Here is a 21,213-nt window from a genome sequence, read left to right as displayed (position 1 = left end):
CCATCGCTCCCTGCTAAAATGTCCAAGGCTGACGGATGATGGGGTAATCCCACAGCCCTCGCAGTCCGCACGTTCCCCTGGTTGCCTGAACTGACTAGCCTAAAGGCCCAAAAGTTTCTGCCATTCAACCAGAAAACAACCTTCAGCTGTTCCAGAAAAGCTGAAGTGCTGAAAGCATTTCAGGGTTGGGGCTGGACTGGGTCTGGGAAGAAAAGAGGCTTAGTTCTGACTGGACTCGCCGTGCTGACGGTGGAGTCCCGGTCCATCAGGTGGAGGAGCAGCGGGAGGAGGCTGAAGACCACCTCCCTCTCCATGAGGACCTTGTCAGCCTCCGACACTCCCCCGACACTTTACCCAGGAGGGTAAAGGCACTGTACCGGACGATGGCTCTCTCCTGGGGAGAAAAGAGAAGAAGCAAGAAGCACACAGGAATGCATGTCGGGTCAAGCCTGGGGAAGCCACGCTGTCCACTGGCACATGGGGAGATCCTCTCCATCAGGAGCCTCCACTTCTGAACGCTAGAGGGTCTGTCTGGAGGGCCTCAGGGAGGACAGCAGTCTCTGGCCTGGCTAGTGTGTGCGTCTCAAGGATGCTTGGAAAGGCAATAGATACAAAGAATGATAAGAGTGGGTATAGGGATTCAAGGGGGCTAAATTTAAAATGTCACAGGTTGAAAGCTATATGAAAAACTCTGTTCAAAGCTCTGCACCAGATCTGGACAAGATAGTTCCTGGGGGCTGCATGCGGCCCGCCAAAGGATTGCGAGAAGCCTAGAAGGATGTGGAATGACTTCAAGGCTCCTTCAAGGTTTCCACTGAGTTTTTAATGATTTTGCTGTTTATTCACAGGATAATGGTCCGCTAATTGCAATGTTGCAGTACAACGTGTGAAAACCACCCTGTTATTGTGATTTCATGACAGGAGAATATTCTTGCCTCCTGTCTGATAAAATCCTTCCCCACACGAAGCATGCCTCTGCTCCTTCACCAGGACTTCTACTTGCTCCAGGGACACTCTGTCCTTCTCTGGCCTGCAGCCGCTGACCATCATAAGAGGGCAGTCAGGGATCTGGGAAACAGAGGGGGGCTGTCCACCCTCCACAGTGCTTTAGTGGGAAATGAGGCCCTAGGAGGGACAATGTTAGGTTTGTCCACGTTTGGTACTTACGTCGTCAAAGAAGGAGCGGATGTTCATAGCCAACTCCAAGATGAGGGCTCCAATACCCTGGTCATGCAGGTCATGGAGAGTGGCTATCATCTCCTTCAGTCCTTCTAGGATGTCCTGTTCTGGTCCGCTGAATATGGACTCCATGATATTAGGGAGCTGGTCCCGCAAACCCTCAACCTAAGCAAGACCGGAGGAGGCCGGGATGAGGTGGAGGCTTTGGGGGAATTCCCTGCACGTGGGGGGTTCTACCGGCCCCACCTCCTCGCACAGGAACCCACCTTTGTAGGACCCCCTGAGACCCTACTACTCAGCAAAGCTTTCCAGGGCCTCCAAAAAAAGGTCTTTGAGGACCAGGCTGGAAGAGGCAGCTGCTTCCTTCAGCTGATGCCTGATAGTCGAACGGTCCATTGGCTGAAGAGCAGGTGGGCTCTTAAGAAACTGGGGGGCAAGGTAGGGAAGGAAGCAGCAGTGTGAGTGCATGCATGTGTCTCTGTGTGTAAGCTAGGGGGGCATCAAAAGGGCAGGGGGTTTGCCTGGGAGGGCCACCACCAGGCAAGTGAAAGGGACATACCCTGGTGCTGAGCTGGAAGCCAGGAGCATCACAGCCTCTTTACCCCTCAACAGGACCCCAACCTGAGACCCCAAAGCAGGGAGCTGAATGAGGCAGCTCTCCTGGCCCCCCCAGAAGCAGACAAACGGGAGGGGACACTGCCTCTGGGGATGTGGGTGTAACCTCAGTGCCCATCATTATTTTCCCCAATGGCTGGCAATTGGGATGGACCCGCTCTCCAGTAAGGGGCTAAAAGGCCTGCCCTACAGGCGGTCCCTTCGGCAGTGTTCCCAACCATGGACTCTGTGAGGACATCCCTTCCTTCCCTCTCTGCTGAATGTCCTACCACTCAGCCTCATTGGTGCTCCACAATGCTAGATACTGTGCAGCGGGGAGAGAATGACGCCCATCCCCACATTCTCCATAGCCTACTGAAACAGCCCCCAAGCTTTGTGCCTTCTCTTCATCCTGCTTTGAAATCCTTTTGGGTTTTCACCCTTCGCAACAACCCAGGGTCACCTAGCCTCTCTTCTCACTTCAGAGATGGCCCAGAGCTGTCAATCCTCCAGAGGGAGAAGGTCCCCCGAAGCCTCCCCTGGCTCTGCCTTCTGTGAGTGCCAGCCTTTGCCCAAGAGGGAGGCCATGCCAACTGCATCCGGAGCCTGGCTGAAGGAGACCCGTGGGGACTGTGTGTGGGCCAGCTCCTTTCTGCGCATGGCAGAAGCCCACCTGGGGTTGCTGAGGCAGTCTCTGGCTCCCATGGCTCCCTCAGCCCCCTGAAGGGTGTCTTACCTCTGCCATGAGGGCCATGGCCATCTTCTCTTTCTTCTTATCTTTGCCACAGTTGAGAATGTGGATAGCCTGGGAACGGACCCCTGGTATCTGTGGACTATCACACTCTTTCATAGCGCTGAGGGTGGCAGAAAATCAAAGGAGGTCTCACTTGGTCATCCTGCTGACCCTTGGCAGCAGAAAGACTGGACAGTGGGGATGACAAGAGGGGCCACACAGAGCTCCCTGGGCAGCTGGGATGGGGAGACCCCTAGCCTCCTTTTCCTGTACCCCTTTCCTTTTCCTTTGAAGGCACAAGGGGCCACCAGCTGCTCTCAGTCCAGTCAGGGAGGATGGGGGGGGAAACACACCCAAAATACAGATCTCTCTCTCCCGTGCTCTTGTTTGCTGGCTGCATGCAGAGCTTTCTGGACAAGAGGGCTTATGCCATGCCTGGGGAGCAGGATCCAGGTTGAAGCTATACATACCTGGCCAGCAGGTGGGTGCTCTGGAAGAACTTCCCCGGAGTGCCCAGCATCATCCAGCCCTCCTGGACCTGGACGCGGGCGAAGATGGCCCAATCCTTGGCCACCAAGAAGAGGCCCTTCACAATCTCCACCGATTTGCTGGGGAAAGAGAAGGAGGAGACCATCAAGGTTGCATCAGGCCAGCAGATGCCCCACCAGCCTGCTTGACCCTCGAGGCGCTTCCAACCCGGGCATCCCCAGGGAGATGTGTGTGTCTCTCTGTGTGTGTCTGTGTGTGTCAGCAGAGGCAGGACCATGGGCAAGGAACTGTGCACTCTGGGGAAGTGAAGGCGCATGATGGGGCAGAGGGCCCAGAGCCCCTGCCCAGCATTTCAGCCTGGCACTACTCCATAGCATGGGCTCTCCTCCCGGATGAGTGTCTCTTGGTGTCACCCTCTCTTTCCCTCTCTGCTCCTCCCATCTCTTTTTCTGACCCCCCCCACCACCATCAACCCAACAAAGGAACCGATTTAAGGTGAGGGGGCACAGCAGGTGCCTGGCCTCCAGCTGAGCCGCTGCCCTGGCTCTGCTCATGCCTGGGGGACTGTGGCTGTGGCTGGTTTCCAGAGGGGTCCTCAACCTTCCTTCCTTCCACCGCTTGGTTGGCACCTCCAGAAATTGAAAACATTGGGGTCCTACCTCATCAACTCTTTCTTCCTGGCTTGTAAGGCTTTAGGCAAAGCCAGCTGTTGCACATACTCCACCTGCCTCAGCACTGGGATGAAGAATTGATGGTGCATCTCCATCATGGCTGTATAGTAGTGCAAGATCCCGAAGGATTCGTAGATGACATTCATGGCCTGGAATTGAGGAGGAAAGGAGAGATGTGGCTCTTGTGCATGGAGCACTTGCACACTCATTCTCAGGCCATTCCCCAACTGAGCCACCAGCAACAGTCTGCCGATGAATACAGTCAACTGCATGGATGGCCAGCCACGATTTCCAAAGGAAACCATGAATGGAGAGCACCAACAGAAGAGTCCAGCCAATCTCTGTTGACAGCAGAAAAAGATGCCAGCTCTTCTGCCATAAATATAGAAAAAACAAATGTAATTACAGAAAATACAACAAGAAAGGAGGAAATTGAGATAAAAGAAATGACGGGTTTCAATGTAACCCAAAAAGCAAGATATTTAGGTATAATAATAATGAACAAACTTAATTCAAAACAATTATGAAAAAGGTGGGAAGAGATAAAGAAAGATATGAAAGAATAGAGGAAGTTAAGATTATCCCTAAAGGGGAGGATCTCAGCTGTGAAAATGACTTTGATTCCAACATTATTATTTTTCTTTTGACAATTCCTGAAATTAAAAATGATAAACATTTCACAGAATGGCAAAGACAAATCTCTGAATATATCTGGGAGGGAAAAAAGCCAAGAATCAAACAAAATTATATGCAGGATCCCGTGGAAAGAGGAGGGTTGGCTGTACCAAACGTAGGACTATATTATGAGGCCAGTGCATTGGAATGGTTGAGTACATGGATGAAAGTGAAAGAAAAGAAATTACTGAAATTAGAAGGACATGATCTTAGATTCGGTTTTCATGCGTATGTGTTTTATGGGAAAGTTAAAGTGAATCAAGGCTTTACGAATCGTTTTGTGAGAGGGTCTTTGTATAGAATCTGGGAGAGATATAAAAGATGGCAATGTCCCTATATTCCGATGTGGTTATCCTCCCACGAAGCGTTGTTTAATACTGATCCACAAAAGAAAGAGAATCGGTTAACATATGGTGAAATATTAAAGAAAAATAAGAAAGAATAGGAAATGAAACCAATAGATCAGATCAGAGCCGAGGGGCATAAAAGGTGTGAATGGTTCCTTTATCATTCTCAGGCCATTCCACAACTGAGCCACCAGCAACAGTCTGCCGATGAATACAGTCAACTGCATGGATGGCCAGCCACGATTTCCAAAGGAAACCATGAATGGAGAGCACCAACAGAAGAGTCCAGCCAATCTCTGTTGACAGCAGAAAAAGATGCCAGCTCTTCTGCCATAAATATAGAAAAAACAAATGTAATTACAGAAAATACATCAAGAAAGGAGGAAATTGAGATAAAAGAAATGACGGGTTTCAATGTAACCCAAAAAGCAAGATATTTAGGTATAATAATAATGAACAAACTTAATTCAAAACAATTATGAAAAAGGTGGGAAGAGATAAAGAAAGATATGAAAGAATAGAGGAAGTTAAGATTATCCCTAAAGGGGAGGATCTCAGCTGTGAAAATGACTTTGATTCCAACATTATTATTTTTCTTTTGACAATTCCTGAAATTAAAAATGATAAACATTTCACAGAATGGCAAAGACAAATCTCTGAATATATCTGGGAGGGAAAAAAGCCAAGAATCAAACAAAATTATATGCAGGATCCCGTGGAAAGAGGAGGGTTGGCTGTACCAAACGTAGGACTATATTATGAGGCCAGTGCATTGGAATGGTTGAGTACATGGATGAAAGTGAAAGAAAAGAAATTACTGAAATTAGAAGGACATGATCTTAGATTCGGTTTTCATGCGTATTTTTTTTATGGGAAAGTTAAAGTGAATCAAGGCTTTAAGAACCGTTTTGTGAGAGCGTCTTTGTATAGAATCTGGGAGAGATATAAAAGATGGCAATGTCCCTATATTCCGTTGTGGTTATCCTCCCACGAAGCGTTGTTTAATACTGATCCACAAAAGAAAGAGAATCGGTTAACATATGGTGAAATATTAAAGAAAAATAAGAAAGAATAGGAAATGAAACCAATAGATCAGATCAGAGCCGAGGGGCATAAAAGGTGTGAATGGTTCCTTTATCACCAAATGGAATCTAGATTCAGAATGGATCAAAAGACAATGAGGATTGCCAAAAGAAAGACAAATCTGGAGGACATTATGTTACACGAGAAACCTGCCATGTTATCTAGATTATATAAAAAGAGATTGGAATACCAGTTTGAAGAAGAAACAAGAAAAGATAATATGATAAAGTGGGCGAAAGATTGTAGAAAACCATTGGAATTAATACAGTGGGAAACATGGTGGAAAAAAAGATTCAAATATACGGTATGTCAAGACATAAAAGAAAATGTTCATAAGATCATGTAGAGATGGCATCTTTCTCCTGATAAGTTGTGTAAACTATATGGAAAGGGACAAAACAGCCGTTGGAAGTGTGACAAGGAAAAGGGCGCCTTTTTCATCTTTGGTGGGATTGCCCAGAAGCTAAGAAATTTTGGAGAAGGATAAATAATGGAACCAAAGAAATATTAGATGTGGAATTAAAATTTAGGTCAGAAATATTGTTATTGAATATGAGGATAGAGGATAAAGAGGAAAAACGATATGGTAAAATGATCTTTTATACGTTGACAGCAGCTAGAATGATTTATGCCAGATAAAGGAAAATAAAGACAGAAATTAAAATTGATGAATGGATAAATAAATGATTAGAAATGATGGAAATTGACATCACTTCAAAAAGATGGACAGAAAACACAAAAGAAAGTCCAAAATCAGAGGAAAAGGAAAATTTTGATACAAAAAATCTGGGAGAAACTTTATGATTTTATAAGAGAAAAATGGCCAAACATACAAAATTAAAAAGATACTTAAGAAAGTAGGTAATAGTTGGATAAATGAATTTGTAGCAGTTAAGAATATATGTAAATAATGCTGAAAAGAGGTTGAAGAAGATGGAAAACGGTGAAGAAATGAAAATCAAAAGAAATATTATATCAGATAAGCAGAAGGAACTGGGAAATGAAACGGGAAAAGGTTTGCCATGCAGGAACTCTCCATCAAAGCATCCCTAACAGAGGGCCATCTAGCCTCTGTTTAAAGACCTGCAAAGAAGGAGACTCTGCCACACTCCAAGGCAGTCTCTTCCACTGTCTAACAGCTCTTACTGTCAGGAATTTGTCTTGAGGAGGAATCGCTTTTCATGTTTGTATCGAGTCTCTGGAGCTGCAGAAAATAAGTTTGCTCCATCCTCAGTATGACATCCCTTCAAATCTCTAAACAGGGCTCTCCTATCACCTCTTAATCTTCTCTTCCCCAGGCTAAACACCCCCAGCTCCCCAAATTTCCCCTCATAGGGCTTGGTGGTTTCCAAACCTCTCAGCATTTGGGTCGCCCCCCCTGCCCCCCTCTGGACACAGGTCCAGCTTCTCAACATCCTTCTTGAATTGTGATGCCTAGGACTGGACACAGGATTTTTCCAGATGAGGCCTGACTAAAATAGTGTAGAATGGCACTATTACTTCCCTTGATCTAGACCAGTGATTCCCAAACTCTGCCATTCCCAGAATCCCAGAACATTGGCCACGATGGCTGAGGCTTCTGGGAGCTGCAGTCCAAAAACACCTGGAGGACCAGGTGCTAATTAGCTTACTTGCTGTTCACCGCTATGATCTTTGGAATAGTGGTATATAAATAAAACAAATTATTAATTAATTAAATTGGGAATCACTGGTCTAGACACTGATGCAACCTAGAATTGCATTGGCATTTTTTAGGTGGTCTGCTGAGACACCTAGATCCCTTTCGCATTCACAGTTGTCAATCCAGGTGTCCCCATGCTGTATCTGTGCATTTCACTTTTACTGACTAAATGTACTTTGCATTTCTCCCTGTTGAAGGCATTTTGTTAGCGTTGACTTAGCTTTCTAGTTCACATCATTTTGAGTTTTGAACCTTTCTTCTGGGGTCTCAGCTACTCCTCCTAATTTGGTCTCTTCTGCAAATTTGATTAAGCGTGCCTTCTATTCTGTCACCCAAGTCATTGATACAGATGTTGAATAGCAAACTGTGCCCAGGACAGACCCTTATGTTCCCCACTGGTCACTTCTTTCCCAGATGAAGAAGAGCCATTGCTGAGCAACCTTTGAGTTGCATTGTCCACGTTTTACAAGCTTGTTTGCAAGGATATCATGGGGAACCTCATTGTCGGCCTTATGGAGATCAAGATACACCACATCCACAACATTCCCTTCATTAACCAAGCTTGTGACTCTATCCAAAGAAGGAATTTGGATTAGATTGGCACATCTTATTTTTGAGAAACCTATGCTGATTTGTATTAAATAATAATAATAATAATAATAATAACAGGATTGTTTTTCCTCTGCACACACAGATGGCCTGTTTAATGATCTGCTCTAGAAGGGTGGCAGATGGGGGGAATGATGGGAGTTGGACACTTAAGTTGTGAATCCCCACAATGGAAAATTGCCAAAGGGCACTCCCTCTGGCACCCACATGATAGCAATCTGATGGGGCTTGTAGTACCTCAGGACTACCGTCCCCTCAAGTTGAATGCACCACCGTCCTCCTCCAATCTCATCCCCTCCCGGCCAGAGTCATGGAAGGCATGTGGGAAGTTCCTTTTATCCATAGAAAAGGAACCTCCCACATGCCTTCCATGTCTCTGGGCAGTGAGGAAGCACCCCAAGCAGGTTGTGAGCCCCAAACACCAGAGCCTGGGCAATGGGCAAGCAGTCGCTCAGGCTCGGCCAGAACCAGGCTGATGCCCGGCCACTTACTGCCAGGGATGTGGTGACGTCCTCCTCATTGCTCTTGCAGAGGTCCTTGACCTGGAGACTCTCCAACAAGATGCGCAAAACTTGCTTGGCCACCTGGGGACCAGAAGCCATCGCTGTCCAGAGTTCCCTGGCCTGCCTACAAAGTCAAAAAAAGGCAGCTAGAAGTCGTCAGGGTTCAGTAGCAAGTCTTCCCTCCAGCCACTGCCCAACAGTGGCCTAAAGACCTCAGGAGGACAGTCCGGCACCCATACCTGTTCACAGGTAAGGAGAAGGAGAGGCAGCTGTGCACAACTTTCTCCAAGTGGTGGGGCAGCAGGTATCCCAAGACCTTCAGCGCCAGCTTCCGGACCCAGTGGGTGTTTGGGTGGATCTGCAAGCAGGTGTAGATGGCGACTACTACCTCCTTAATCTGGGCAGGAGAGAAGAAATGGAGGCGGTGAAGGACCTGGAGGTAGAGGGGAGGATGCTGGGGCCTGGGGGGGCGGGGGGGCTCTGACTGACTTTACAACACTCACACTTTCTGGCTTGCTCTAACCTGCAGCCATTTACTAGTCCCCTCTCGTTCTTCCATTCAACCATGTATTGAACATGAGCAGATCATGGCAAGTAAAGCTACGCTAATGCTTTACAATAAAAGGCTTGTTTATTTCATTGCTAGACCATACGAAAGGGCAGGTGGGCATGAGACAGGCTGTTGTTCAGCACCTCCTTGGCAGAAGGATCATTGTGCCTTCTCTCACCCGAGGGCTGTTTTCAGAACCAGAGGCAATACAGAATCAGTGTGTGGGAAATAAATAGTATAGGACACAGCACACCAAATCAACCAGTCGGGCCAGTGCTGCCACATGATCTCAGGCCAGGCAAGAGTTGCTGATATTCCCCTGTGCCGAATGGCCACAACCTCTCTGGGCAATGGGAGCTCAGCTGTGTAGGTCACAGTAGAGGGCTGGCTAACCCAGTGGCACTTGTTGGCCATAGAGACACTTTGGGAGCCCAAAGAGACCTTTCCACACCAGTCTGCCATCCCATCCGAAGCAGACCAAGAGTTTGGCTCATCTCTTCCCTTTCTTCCCTAGACACCTCCTGGACCAGCCACTCCCACTCTCTCTGCCCCTCAACCCGTTGTCTGCCCAGCATCGCCATTTGGAGTGGGCTGGCATTCTGGCCTCAGGGAAACCTTTGCCAAGCAGACTGGCCGTACTGGTCCCTGTGAGATGGAGAGGAAGCATGGAGGGCAGGCCAGATGGAGCTATGGCTGGTTCTCCTGTGGAGGCTTAGGCACCCCCTTGGCTCTCACCACTTACTCAGTTTGGCAGGGGAGGCCATGGGGGGAATAAGGACTCTCTGTACCTTTGGCACACCTTACTTGGTGGAGGTCCTGTCATTTGAAACGTGGCTGGGTGGGTAGAATGGGGTGGGGTGGTTGGAAAGAAATGTCTCCTCCTGTGCTGAGAGAGCCAAGATCTTTCCTTGTGCCTTTGGCCATGGAGGCTGGCCCAGGAGGCTGAGAAGGAAATGTAGTTCCTCCTCGGGGGGTCCCAGCCCACTAAGGCAGGCAAGAGTTTGGGGCCGAAGGCAGCAGCTGAAAAGCTCTCACCCGTTCGACCTTCCTGGCATGGTTCTGGAGGATGGCCTGGAGGACCTCCTCAAAGTCACCCTGCATTCCTCCGTTGGAGCTTGGGAGGCTGCTCAGAATAGCAAACAAGAGGCTGGTGAGCTGCATGGAGAATAGGGGATCCTCTGGGCCCTGCAGCAACAAAGATCAGGTGCAATGGTTAGACATGACGGCTGTTTCTGCTGCTCAGAGGGCAGGTCCTCTGGGCCCCCAGCTGAAAGGGAGAAGCCCCCCAGTCCCAGTGGGAAGGAAGGAATTGTCCAGGAGCCCCTGGAGTCAGGAGGCCAGTAGAAGAAGGGGAGACACATGGTCCCCACAGTGCCAGGAAGGACCCCTTCCCCTTCCTCTGGGGAACCAAGAGAGGAGATTCTGGCTTGTTGGAGAAGGAGGAGATCTGAGGGTCCAGCGAGGGCCACAGGGCCAGCCCACAATGGCCAGGGGGAGGCTGGACCTTCCCTTCTCCCGGGAACATCCTGCTCCTGCCAACACTCCCAAACCCACCCTACACCCTGCCAGGGCTGGTCCTGGCAGACCTCAGCCACCCTCCCTCCATCCCGGCCAGCCTGAGTACCTCAACGATGCACCAGTGGCTGTCCTCCCCCTTGTCCTTCTGGGGTCTCCTCTTGGCAGCCCACCTCAAACGCTTCCTCTTCCTCTTTGGCGGCACCGCTGCAAGGAGAGAAATGGAGCAGAGCTCAATGGCAATAGCAGTTTCCTTCATATCGCCTAAGCAGTCTCTAAGCAGTTTGCAACTGTAAGCTAATTGCCCCCAACAAGCGCCCTCCTCGGAAGGATGCAAGCCTGAGTCGACCCTGAGTCCCTGGCTGGTACTGAACTTGCAACCTTATGGTTTGTGAGTGAGTGGCTGCAATACAGGTATTTAACCACTGCACCACCAGGGCTCTACAGGTCAGTTGCTTCTGCCCATTCTTTGGGGATCGGGGAGAGGGACCCCAGCCGTGAAAGGCAGCATGCTGTGCAAAGGGCCTTTGACAGGGGCAGAGGTGTTTGGGGGGCAGATGAGGTTGGGCTGGGCTAGTGAGAGGAGCCATGATGATGAGGGGATCATGCCATGGGCAACAGGGCACAGAAAAATGCAACTCATAGGAGGGCAAGGCTTGGCTGCCCAAAGTTATAATTCTGGCTTCTCTCGCAAAAAGAGAGTCCCCCGGTTGCCTTGCGCTCACCCTTCTGGCTGAACATGAGTTTGTAGAGGCAGCTGACTGCCTGGACGGCTGAGGTACAAATGGTATCTTCTGGATCCGTGGCCCGAGCAAGCAGAAGGGCGATGAGGTGGGTCAGCTGGCCAAACTCCAGAGAGAACTGAAGAAATCCAAAGGGAAGAGAGGGATCCTTTCTCTCGGCCCCGCATCACCCCCACAGATCCCCATGTGGCCCTTGGACACCCAGCAAACGGCACAGATGGATCTTGTTTGTTATTTATTTATACCCTTTTCTAAATGCCATTTTTCTCCCAAAAAGGGAGCCAAGGTGGCTGACAAATCAAAACTTTAAAAAATATATACAATAAAAATTTTAAAACAATGAAAAGCATCAAATGAAAAAGTACACTCAGCCCTCCACATCCAAGGCATATAAACAGCAAAGTCAAGGTTTGCTTTTTAAAATGTACAGATCTTTTTAAATGTTTTCAAACTGTGGGTGGCTGAATCCGTATTTGTGGCTTATTCAACCATCCTCAGTTTGAAAACATTTAAATACAACACACATACACACATAGGAATTTCAAAAATGAAACCTTGATTTTGCCGTTTTATATAAAGAATATGCAGATTATCAGGCGGGGGGAGAAGGGAGTAAAAGGCATATTCCTGGCATAATCGCGGGGTTACACTGAAGATTTTCAGATGATGTTGCGCTCATCCAGTATAACCGTGAAGATCCAGGAGCGCTGCAGCAACAAACCACTCCCAGGACTTCCCTGTGAATGATTTCTTGGTGGAGCATTCCTGGATCTTCACGGGATAAGTCCTGGATGAGCGTGCTATGTCTGAAAAGCTTCAACACAATCGCACAATTATGCCAGGAGTATGCCTTTTACTCCCGGCTTTTTCCCCCCGTCTGATAATCTCCTATGTCATTCTGTGTAAGGGGATTTCAGCATCCACAGATTATGGTATCCACAGGAGATTCTGGAACCAAATGCCAGCAGATAACCCAGGGCTCACTGTATAAAAATTACTGTCTGAATAAAAGCATTTTTGCTTGCCGGTGGAAGGAAAAGCAAAGAAGGGACCAGCCTGGCCTCCCACGGAAGGGTGTTCTCAGGGGTGGGAGCAGCCTCCGAGAAAGCCCCATCTCCCATGTCCTCACCAAGTGAGACTGCAATGGTGGTGGGACTTAGAGGTAGCCTTCCTGTGAAGAATTTAGGGCTCTGCTGAAACTTGAGCATCCAGGCTCAGAGTTGAGTCCAGGAGGAAAACACCCAAGCTGCAAGCATTGTAAAAATATAAAATAAAAATAGTTTGAAGGCTTGGCTGGATGCTCTGATAGTGCTGCTCTGTTGGATTGGGTCCAGTGAGCCAGGGCTGCTCAAGGAAAGAGAAGGCCCATTGGGGCCCCAGGTGCTACTCACATCCAAGTTGAAGTTGCTGACCAGAAATTTAAGCAGCGTCGTGGCTGACTCAACCGCATTCTCCCGCACGTGATGTACCTCCGATTCTATCCATGGTTCCATCAGCTATAAAACAAAGAGCAAACCTGTCTGGACAGTCGGGAACTAGTTGCCCTGGGAGGCCCCAAGCAGACCACGACCCTCCTCAGCTGAACTCCTGCCAAGCTCACATGTCTCCACATGGATGTGGCTTACACCCAAATGAAAGAGCAGCTGATACGTTACTCTGCACGTCATGCAAGTGGCTGATGAAGCAGCCTGGATCAACAGGATCGGGGCTGGCATGCATGGGACCTCTTTCTGCCCCCAGATCCCTTCAACTACCCTTTTTCTTTTGCAGTTTCCAGAAAGGAACACCTCCCGCCCCTTCTTCATGCTCACCTCCAACATGAGCACCAGGTCAAACTTGTTTAGATCTTCTAACAACAGCCAGCAGCCAAGGCTCGGCCAGGCCTCACTCACCTGCCCCATCTCCAGCCCTTCTGCTAGCGCACAGCGCACAGCGCACAGCCCCATAGCCGACATATGGCTGAGTGAGAGTCCAGGAGGAGGGGATGGAATAGATCTGAGGTATGATGCCTCCCATTCTCCTGGCTGTGAAATTGGAGCCAGATGCTACTGAGGCATCTCTCCCTCTCTCCACTTCTGGCTACAAATTGTCCTTATGGAGTGTGGAATGGTTGTGAAATCGAATGGTTGTTTGCATCCTGTCTCAACAAATGACACTGTAGCTGATGGCACCAAAAGCCACTGACACCCTCCCGCTCTCCGCTTCCTGGCACAGACTATGTGCCATGGCGGCCAAATACATCTCTGTCCCATAACTGGCCCACAAACCCAAGACCTTTATATCCATAAACATAGCCCAATGTGATCAAGGCAATGCCCAAACAGGGGGGAAAGAAAATCCATGGCCACAAATAGGTATCAATGGTTCCATGATCCAAAAGACCTGACACCAAGGACAGAAGCAGATATTCACGCATATATTCTTTTCCCTATGATAATCATGCATCGTCTTGTCTCTACACAGCCATAGTGTTACTAACTAGCAGGTCACATTTGTGGAGCATGCATGCTAAACAGGTCACATACTACCATCTCATAATGATCCTGTATTCATAGAATCATAGAATCGTAGAGTTGGAAGAGACCACAAGGGCCATCCAGTCCAACCCCATTCTGCCATGCGGGAAATCCCAGTCAAAGCAACCCCGACAGATGGCCATCCAGCCTCTGCTTAAAGACCTCCAAAGACAGAGACTCCACCAAACTCCGAGGGATGAGTGTGTTCCACTGTCAAACAAATGTTGAGGTGGAATCTCTTTTCCTGTAGCTTGCATCCATTGTTCCGGGTCCTGTTCTCTGGAGCAGCAGAAGACAAGCTTGCTCTCTCCTTAACATGACATCCCTTCAAATATTTAAACAGGGCTATCATATAAACTCTTAACCTTCTTTTCTCCAGGCCAAACATTCCCAGCTCCCTTAGTCGTTCCTCATAGGGCATGGTTTCCAGACTCTTCATCATTTTAGTCGTCCTCCTTTGGACACACAGCTCCAGTTTTTCAACATCCTTTTTGAATTGCTTTGTCCAGAACTGGACACAATGTTGCAGGTGGGGCCTGACCAGAGCAGAATAGAGTGGACACGATACATTTATTGATGCAGCCTAAAATTGCATTGGCCTTGTTAGCTTGGAGGTCTTTCCTTGGAGGTCTTTAAACAGAGGCTGGATGGCCATCGTAGTGTAGGCTTTGATTGAGAGTTCCTGCATGGCAGAAGGGGGTTGGACTGGATCACCCTTGTGGCTGCTTCCAACTCTGCGATTCTATAATTCTATGAACTACGAACATGCTTTTTACAAAACTATGTTGTGAAAGGCAACTCTGGCCTTGGGAGGGATGCCTGAGGCGAAGGGCTCACTTTGGCGCTGTCCTCGTTCAAGCTGTCAAGTAGGTCCAGATTAAAGATGCTGCGGACTGCGGCATGGAGGAAGCGGGACTTTCTCTCTGGCTCCAGCGTAGGCTTCAGTTTGCTGCCAAAAGAGGAGAAGCCCACCGGGGTGGGGAAGGGGTGACTGGGGGAAGTCAGCCATGGCAGCAGCAGCGAGACCCCTATGTCACCAGCCTCCCACCCGGGCCAGAAGAGACCTTTCCTTCCCTTGCCTCTCCTTACATGTGACGCAGGCAAATCCATTCTGGTTCTGCTTTAGGACTTCTCCAGAGTCCCTTCAGAATAAACTGTTCTTGTTTTCCTGGTCACCTGTTCATCTTGCCCTCCTGTGCCTTTGGCCATTTGTGTCCTTTCATCCCCTCTCAGGGGAGTGGGGGAATGATGGGTGTGCTCCCTGCTTTGGGATGCTTATAACCCTTGGCTCTGGCTGCCTGTTGTGCGGAGCGTGTGTGCAGGACTCCAGGAAGAAGCCCCAACTGATCTCTCCCCAAGAGGATCCCACCCATCCGGAGCGGGCCTTTTTGCCTCCCTTCCGGCGACCCCCATCATGCGCAGTACCTGAGCTCTGTGATGATGAGCATTGCGTCCTGGCACATCCTGTCATCCAGTGTGCAGCTGGGCTCTTCTTCTAGAGCAAACTGCCAGGCAACACAGAAACAGAGAAGTTGTGAGCAGGGCCCATGGGGCACCATCTTGTGCCTGCCATGGTCACCCTGGTGCCAGGTGAGGCTGGGCAGGTGCTCCCACCAGCCTCTAAGTGGCAGGTGCTAGAAGGTGCTGGAAGGTGCTGAAAGGTTCCCTCGAAAGGAGGAATGGGCTCCCCCAGCCCCCTCAATGTCCATCTGTATGCACCTCACTGGCAGCCTACATGGCCTCCAAGATAGGCACTGCTCCTTCCTTCCTTCCTTCCTTCCTTCCTTCCTTCCTTCCTTCCTTTATATTAAGTAGATTCTGCTTCTGAAGACATGCACTTCCTTCCCGCCCTCAGACCCAAAAGTGGGCAAGGGGTCTGTAGTTTAATATTAGCAACAGAGCTGAGCTTGTGAAAGATGGGCCAAAAGGAATGTTTGGAGGCCAGGTGGGGGGCATCATAGTTGCCCCCTTCACCCCACAAGGTCCATCTGTCTGTCCGTCTGTCTTTCCTTCCTTCCTGCCTGCCTGCCACTGCCTCAGGTTGGTCAGGGATTTTCTCAGAGAAAAGACAGAGCCCACCTGGGCCACAGACAGAGGAACGCTGGAGGTGGGTGGAAAAGCAAAGTCCCTTCTCCCGTGGGCACGTTTGTGCTGGAAGCGGTTCCATTGCCCTACTCTGATGGCTCCCAAGGAGGGCTTTCTAGTTCTCTCTTGGCCTAAGAAGTGCTTTACCCTGGAAGGCAGCTTAAGGGGGAGTCAGCCTCATGGCGGCAGCCTTGGAAGCCTTTCCTTCCATAAACTTACCCACCTGCCCACCCTTCCGCCCTGTGAGCTGGCTCAGGGACCATCCAAGATATTCTGGAAGTGCAGTGGCTGAGCTTGTTTGGCCAAGCGATGGGAATGGCCAGCTCTCCCCGCCTCCTTGATGCCAACCCTTGGTCACCTGATCCCAGCCGGACAGCCTGCCACTTGAACTTCTCCTCTCCAGTCCCCCCCTGTATGCCCAGCACAAGCAGAGACAACTTACAGTCAGGCAATCCACCAGCGGCCCTTTCATGAGCAGCTCAAGGCTTTGCGCTTTGCCTGTGACAACAATTGCCTCCAGAGGCATCAGGACAACCACCAGGAAGGTCCTCTTCAGGTTCTTGTCCTAAACCCAACCCAGAGGAGAGAAGGAGTCGTGAGAACAACCCCCGTGCCCCGGACCCAGCTCTTCCTCAACCGCCTATTTCTCTCATTAACAGTAGCCAAGGATAGCTTAAAAAATACTGGCCAGAGTAAATCCCGGTGGGCCTGGGGACGGAGGGGCGGTGGGGAGGGAGCCCCTCATGCTCAAGGTTCACACCAGGAGGCAAAAGTATTCCAGCGAAGCCTTTTGTCCTTTCAAAGTCTACCCATAAACACCCCTCTTGTTCCCTCTGAGAAAGAAATAAACCCTGGCAGCTTTAGGGATGATCCCAACAAGCTAAGGGCATGGGTCCTCCTTGGGAGCAAGGAAGGTCTGGGGCTCAACTACAGGGGTCCCTCAGGGCAAAGGCCCAAAGGCTGAACATACCAGTGGACTGGCCCCGAGGACTGTAATCATTTTGGACGCGATTGCATCTGTCACTGGCAGCACCTGTTCTCCGATACTCAGGGCCACATTCCCATAACAAAAGAGTAGCGTGCCCAATAGTAGGCCCTGTGGGAAAAGACAGACCATGTAGCTGAGAGCCTGCAGGAGCCAACAAGGCATTGAGGCCGATTCCTCTGTTTGTAGCTTGATGCTGCCTACTCATTCCTTTTTGTACGGAGACCTGTTTGACTCTTGACATTCTGTGCTGCATTTCCCCTATCTTCTCCTCTGCTCCATTATCTTCAGGTTGAGCACCCTTTGCCTTTTCTGAGAAGACTGAGGCAAAGAAGGTGTTGAGTAGTTCTGCCTTTTCTCTGTCCCCTATTATTAGCATTTTGCCATCTTCTCTGCACAGTGGCCCTGCCATTTCCTTCTTCTTCCTTTTGCTAAGCCCTTTTTATTGCTCTTAACCTCTCTAGCAAGCCTGAGTTCATTCTGCACTTTAGCTTTTCTGACTTAACCCCTACACATGCCTGCTATTTATTTGAATTCCCCTTTGGTGATTTCCCCAATTTTCCATTTCTTATGCATGCTCCGTTTAAAAGTTAGGTCATTTGAAAGTTCCTTAATCATCCATCCTGGTTTCTTGAGACGCCTCTCATTTTTCTTCCTCACTGGAACTGTTTGAAATTGTGCCTTCAGTATCTCCCTTTTGAAAAACTCCCATCCATCTTGAATTCATTTCTCCTTTAGTATTCCTGACCACAGGATCATTCTCAATACTTCTCTAAGTTTACTGAACTCCGGTCTCCTAAAGTCTGGAATGCATGTCTGTCTATGCTTGGCTTTTCCTTTCCACTGTATTACAAACTCCAGGAGAACATGGTCACTCCCACTAAGGATCCTACCACTTGCACCCCATTAACCAAGTCATCCCTGTTGGTTAGGATCAGATCTAAAACAGCTGACCCCCTTTTTGCCTCTTCCAACTTTTAGATAATGAAATTGTCTTCCAGGCAAGTGAAGAATTTGCTAGACCTTGAGGATTTTGCTGAGTTAGACTTCCAGCAAATATCAGGATAGTTGAAGTCACCCATCACTACTACATCTCTCCTTTCTAAGTGTGTGGTCATGTGTTCTAGAAAGGCATCATCCAATTCCTCCATCTGACTTGGGGGTCTGGAGTAGACTCCCACAATAACACCCCTGTTGTTTCTGTCCCCTTAAATTCAGCTTAACTGGGTCTATAGTTGTCTAGAGAGCTCCTGGCTACTAGCTCCTTCCGGAGGCAAGTCTCTGACTCACTTCCTCTGAGCAAAAGTCCCCACAAGCCCCTTAAGGAAGAAAGTGAAAAGAAAAAGTGAAACATTAAAGGAGAGCCCCTCCAACACTGTTCCCAGGTCACCTTTTCCTCTGCTCTCCAAAACAGGAGAAAGGCAATGTCTAGGAGTTAAGGTGATGGAGGTGAGAAGAAGAGGACCTGAGAAGCAAATCCAGCAAAGTGATTGCTTCAGAGGGAGGGAAGGATGCATTTCCAAAATCATACCTGGATGTCGTCCTCCTTGTTCTCCAGTGCTTTCTCACTGAAGTCCTCCAATACTTTGAGAACACCTTTGAAGGTGCCGATTGGCTGCAAGTCCAAGAGCAGACGCTATCCCCTAGGAAGAACCAGGCAAATGAAAGACGTGAGGCTCGACTCTGTTTCCCTCTGGTTAAAGGTTAAGGGCATGATCCCCATTTGGAGAAAGGGACCCACATCTTTCACCGAGGGATGGGACAGCCTCTCCCTCCAGTAACATCTCATCTGGATCATCTCGCCCTTGAAAAGAAAAGAATGGAAGGAACTCCTTTGGACAGAGAAAAAGCAGAACTGTGAAACCGAAGGCTTTCATGGCCGGTGTCTGTAGTTTTCAGTGGGTTTTCTGGGCTGTGTGGCTGTGTTTTGGAAGAATTTAGTCCTGATATTTCACCTGCATCTGTGGCTGGCATCTTCAGAGCCAGCTGTGGGCAGGTCTATATAGGGACTACTAAAGGCAGCATCCAAACACAAATCCAAGAATATGAGAGACACTGCAGACTGAGCCATCGGCAGCAGCAGAACACATCATAAACCAACCTGGGCATAGAAGGCTATTTGGAAACACTGAAATTCTGGACCATGCCAACAACTCCCAGGTCAGAATGCATAGAGAGGCCATTGAAAACCACAAACACCTGGACAACTTCAACAGGAGAGAAGAAACACTGAAAGTAAGCAACGTCTGGCTACCAGTCCTGAAGAACACCAAAATCAAGACTCAATCTGGGCAAATGAACACCATCCAGGGCCAGGAGGGTTAGACTGGATGGCCTTTGGGGTCTCTTCCAACAAAGGAGATGCTGCTCCTTTGGAAGTGGAAGACGCTGCTGGCTTGGAGAGTGGTGGTTTCTCCTTCCTTGGAGGTTTTTAAACAAAGCTGGATGGCCATCTTCCCAGGCAAGGCTTGGACTGTCTGTTCTGCATGGCAAAATGGAGTTGGACTGAATAGGGCTCTTTTCGGACTCTTGGATTCTATGATCTGTCATTCTCTGCCAAAGGCATCATGACTTCTTGACTGAAGCAGAGGCAAGCAGGAGAATGTGGGGTCTCCCTGTCTCCTTGAAGATGTCTCCATTCACACCATGTGCCTGGCAAAGGGACTCTGGCCCATGAAGATACCACCGACAGGTGGAGTTGTTGGTCATTTTGATACCACATGACTCCCTGCTGGGTCTGGCGCAAGGGAAAAAACACAGCCCTTCTCTCATTCAAGCCTCCTCCATTTTTTGAAAGGTGATATGGACATAGTACCACAAAGTACAGAGAGAGAGAGAGAGAGAGAGAGAGAGAGAGAGAGAGAGAGGCAGACAGACAGACAGACAGATATAAAGACATCCCTATCGACCCCCTTTACCATGTACCCCTCCTAGAACCTGGGACTCCCTGGAAGATATCCAGCTCCTCTCCTCTGGGTCTTTCTGCTTGCTCCGTTCCCACAGACCCCCTCCCAGTTCATGATTCCAGGCCCCATGATCCCCGAGAGCCCTCTTTCTCCTCCTCCTCTGAACCCCACTCTGAGGGCCCAGATGAGAAACATGGCCATGTTGACGCACCTTTACTTCCAAAGGCCCCTTGTAATCCAAGGACAGGATGGTATGGAGATGTTTCTGGACGAGCTGAGAGTCATTTGAGGCACGGAGGATGGACCCATAGTATTCGTAGAGGGAGACCTGGGGAGAATGAGAGGAAGGGCCGCCTGATGCAAAGAGACAGTGGTGATGTGGACCCCAAGGGTTGACTGGATGCCTGTGGTTGATTTCCATCCAACAGATGCTGCTCCAACATGGCAGGCAAGCCAATGGGTGGAGAGACGCCCTCCACATTTCCAAGGCCAGGCAGAGGTTCGTCACCGGATGTCCCTCCGTCTCCCATGCCCCACTGTGCCATACTGTGACGTGACGGGCATGATAAGATAGCTCTGGGGCAGAAATACAGAGATGGAATACTGATCTATGGACAAGGAATTCCTAGATGGAGGAAGCTGAGGGAAGAGCAGTCCCTCCCAGGATCCTGACAGGCTGGCCTTCATCCCGTTGGTCAGTTTCAGTGGACATTGGCCTAAGAGGACCGGCTAACTTGGGGCTTTTCTGTTTTTTATTGTAATGTTTTTAATGGTGTGTAATGTTTTTAAAATGCTGTAAACCGCGCTGATCTGAGGAAGGGCGGTATATAAATAAATTTTTTATTATTATTTATTATTATTAAGAAAGGAGACTCAATGCAGAGATCAACACCATCCATCCAATGAGACTACCCTGGCTGGAAGAGCCAGAGTGCCACTATGGGCAGAGTGTGGGACTAAGACTGGAGACCAGGGTCTGAATCCCTGCTTGGCCATGGAAATTGGCTGACTTTGGGCAAGTTTCACTCTCCAGTCTTAGGGGAAGGCAAAGAAAACTCCCCTTGAAATAAACTGGGCTAGAATAGGGTCACTATATTAGAAGCAGCATGATGGAGTGGTCCAGTTGCTGGACCGGCACTCAGCCATGGAACTCCCTGGCAGACCCCAGGGAAGTTGCCCTCTCTCAGCCTCAGAGGAAAGCTGTGCTCGCCCTCCCCAATGAGCATCGAGCCGCTTCCACCGATCACCTTTTCCAGGTCCCGGCGGTTGTACTCCTCTGCCAGTTCCTCTTGGTCTCCTCAATGATGCCTATGAGACGTCTCTTCACAGCCTGTAAGGAAAGACAGGAG

At 49.2% G+C, this 21,213-nt stretch overlaps 1 protein-coding gene and 1 long non-coding RNA gene across 2 annotated transcripts; both read right to left on the bottom strand.

Moving 5' to 3' along the window:
• Window positions 1-1,470: 1,470 nt before the first annotated feature.
• On the bottom strand, window positions 1,471-10,888 carry LOC149308476 (maestro heat-like repeat family member 5). Its single transcript, XM_089536887.1, has 8 exons — window positions 10,739-10,888; window positions 10,150-10,299; window positions 8,804-8,961; window positions 8,553-8,688; window positions 3,655-3,815; window positions 2,977-3,114; window positions 2,510-2,627; window positions 1,471-1,605 (listed from the first exon to the last, which is right to left on the bottom strand). The coding sequence occupies exons 1-8, from the start codon at window positions 10,886-10,888 to the stop codon at window positions 1,471-1,473; spliced, it is 1,146 nt and encodes a 381-aa protein (XP_089393013.1).
• Window positions 10,889-11,402: 514 nt separating this feature from the next.
• On the bottom strand, window positions 11,403-13,217 carry LOC149308475 (uncharacterized). The gene is made up of 3 exons (XR_016282207.1): window positions 13,184-13,217; window positions 12,764-12,868; window positions 11,403-11,490 (listed from the first exon to the last, which is right to left on the bottom strand). It is a non-coding gene; the product is annotated as an uncharacterized LOC149308475 (long non-coding RNA).
• Between the last annotated feature and the right edge of the window lie 7,996 nt (window positions 13,218-21,213).

This window comes from Sceloporus occidentalis, unplaced genomic scaffold, assembly GCF_023333645.1.
Source record: "Sceloporus occidentalis isolate IW3139 unplaced genomic scaffold, rSceOcc1.0.p SCAF_8, whole genome shotgun sequence".
NCBI lineage: Eukaryota > Metazoa > Chordata > Lepidosauria > Squamata > Phrynosomatidae > Sceloporus > Sceloporus occidentalis.
The sequence above is the reverse complement of the archived record's forward strand: the minus strand, read 5'-3'. Positions and strand labels throughout refer to the sequence as shown.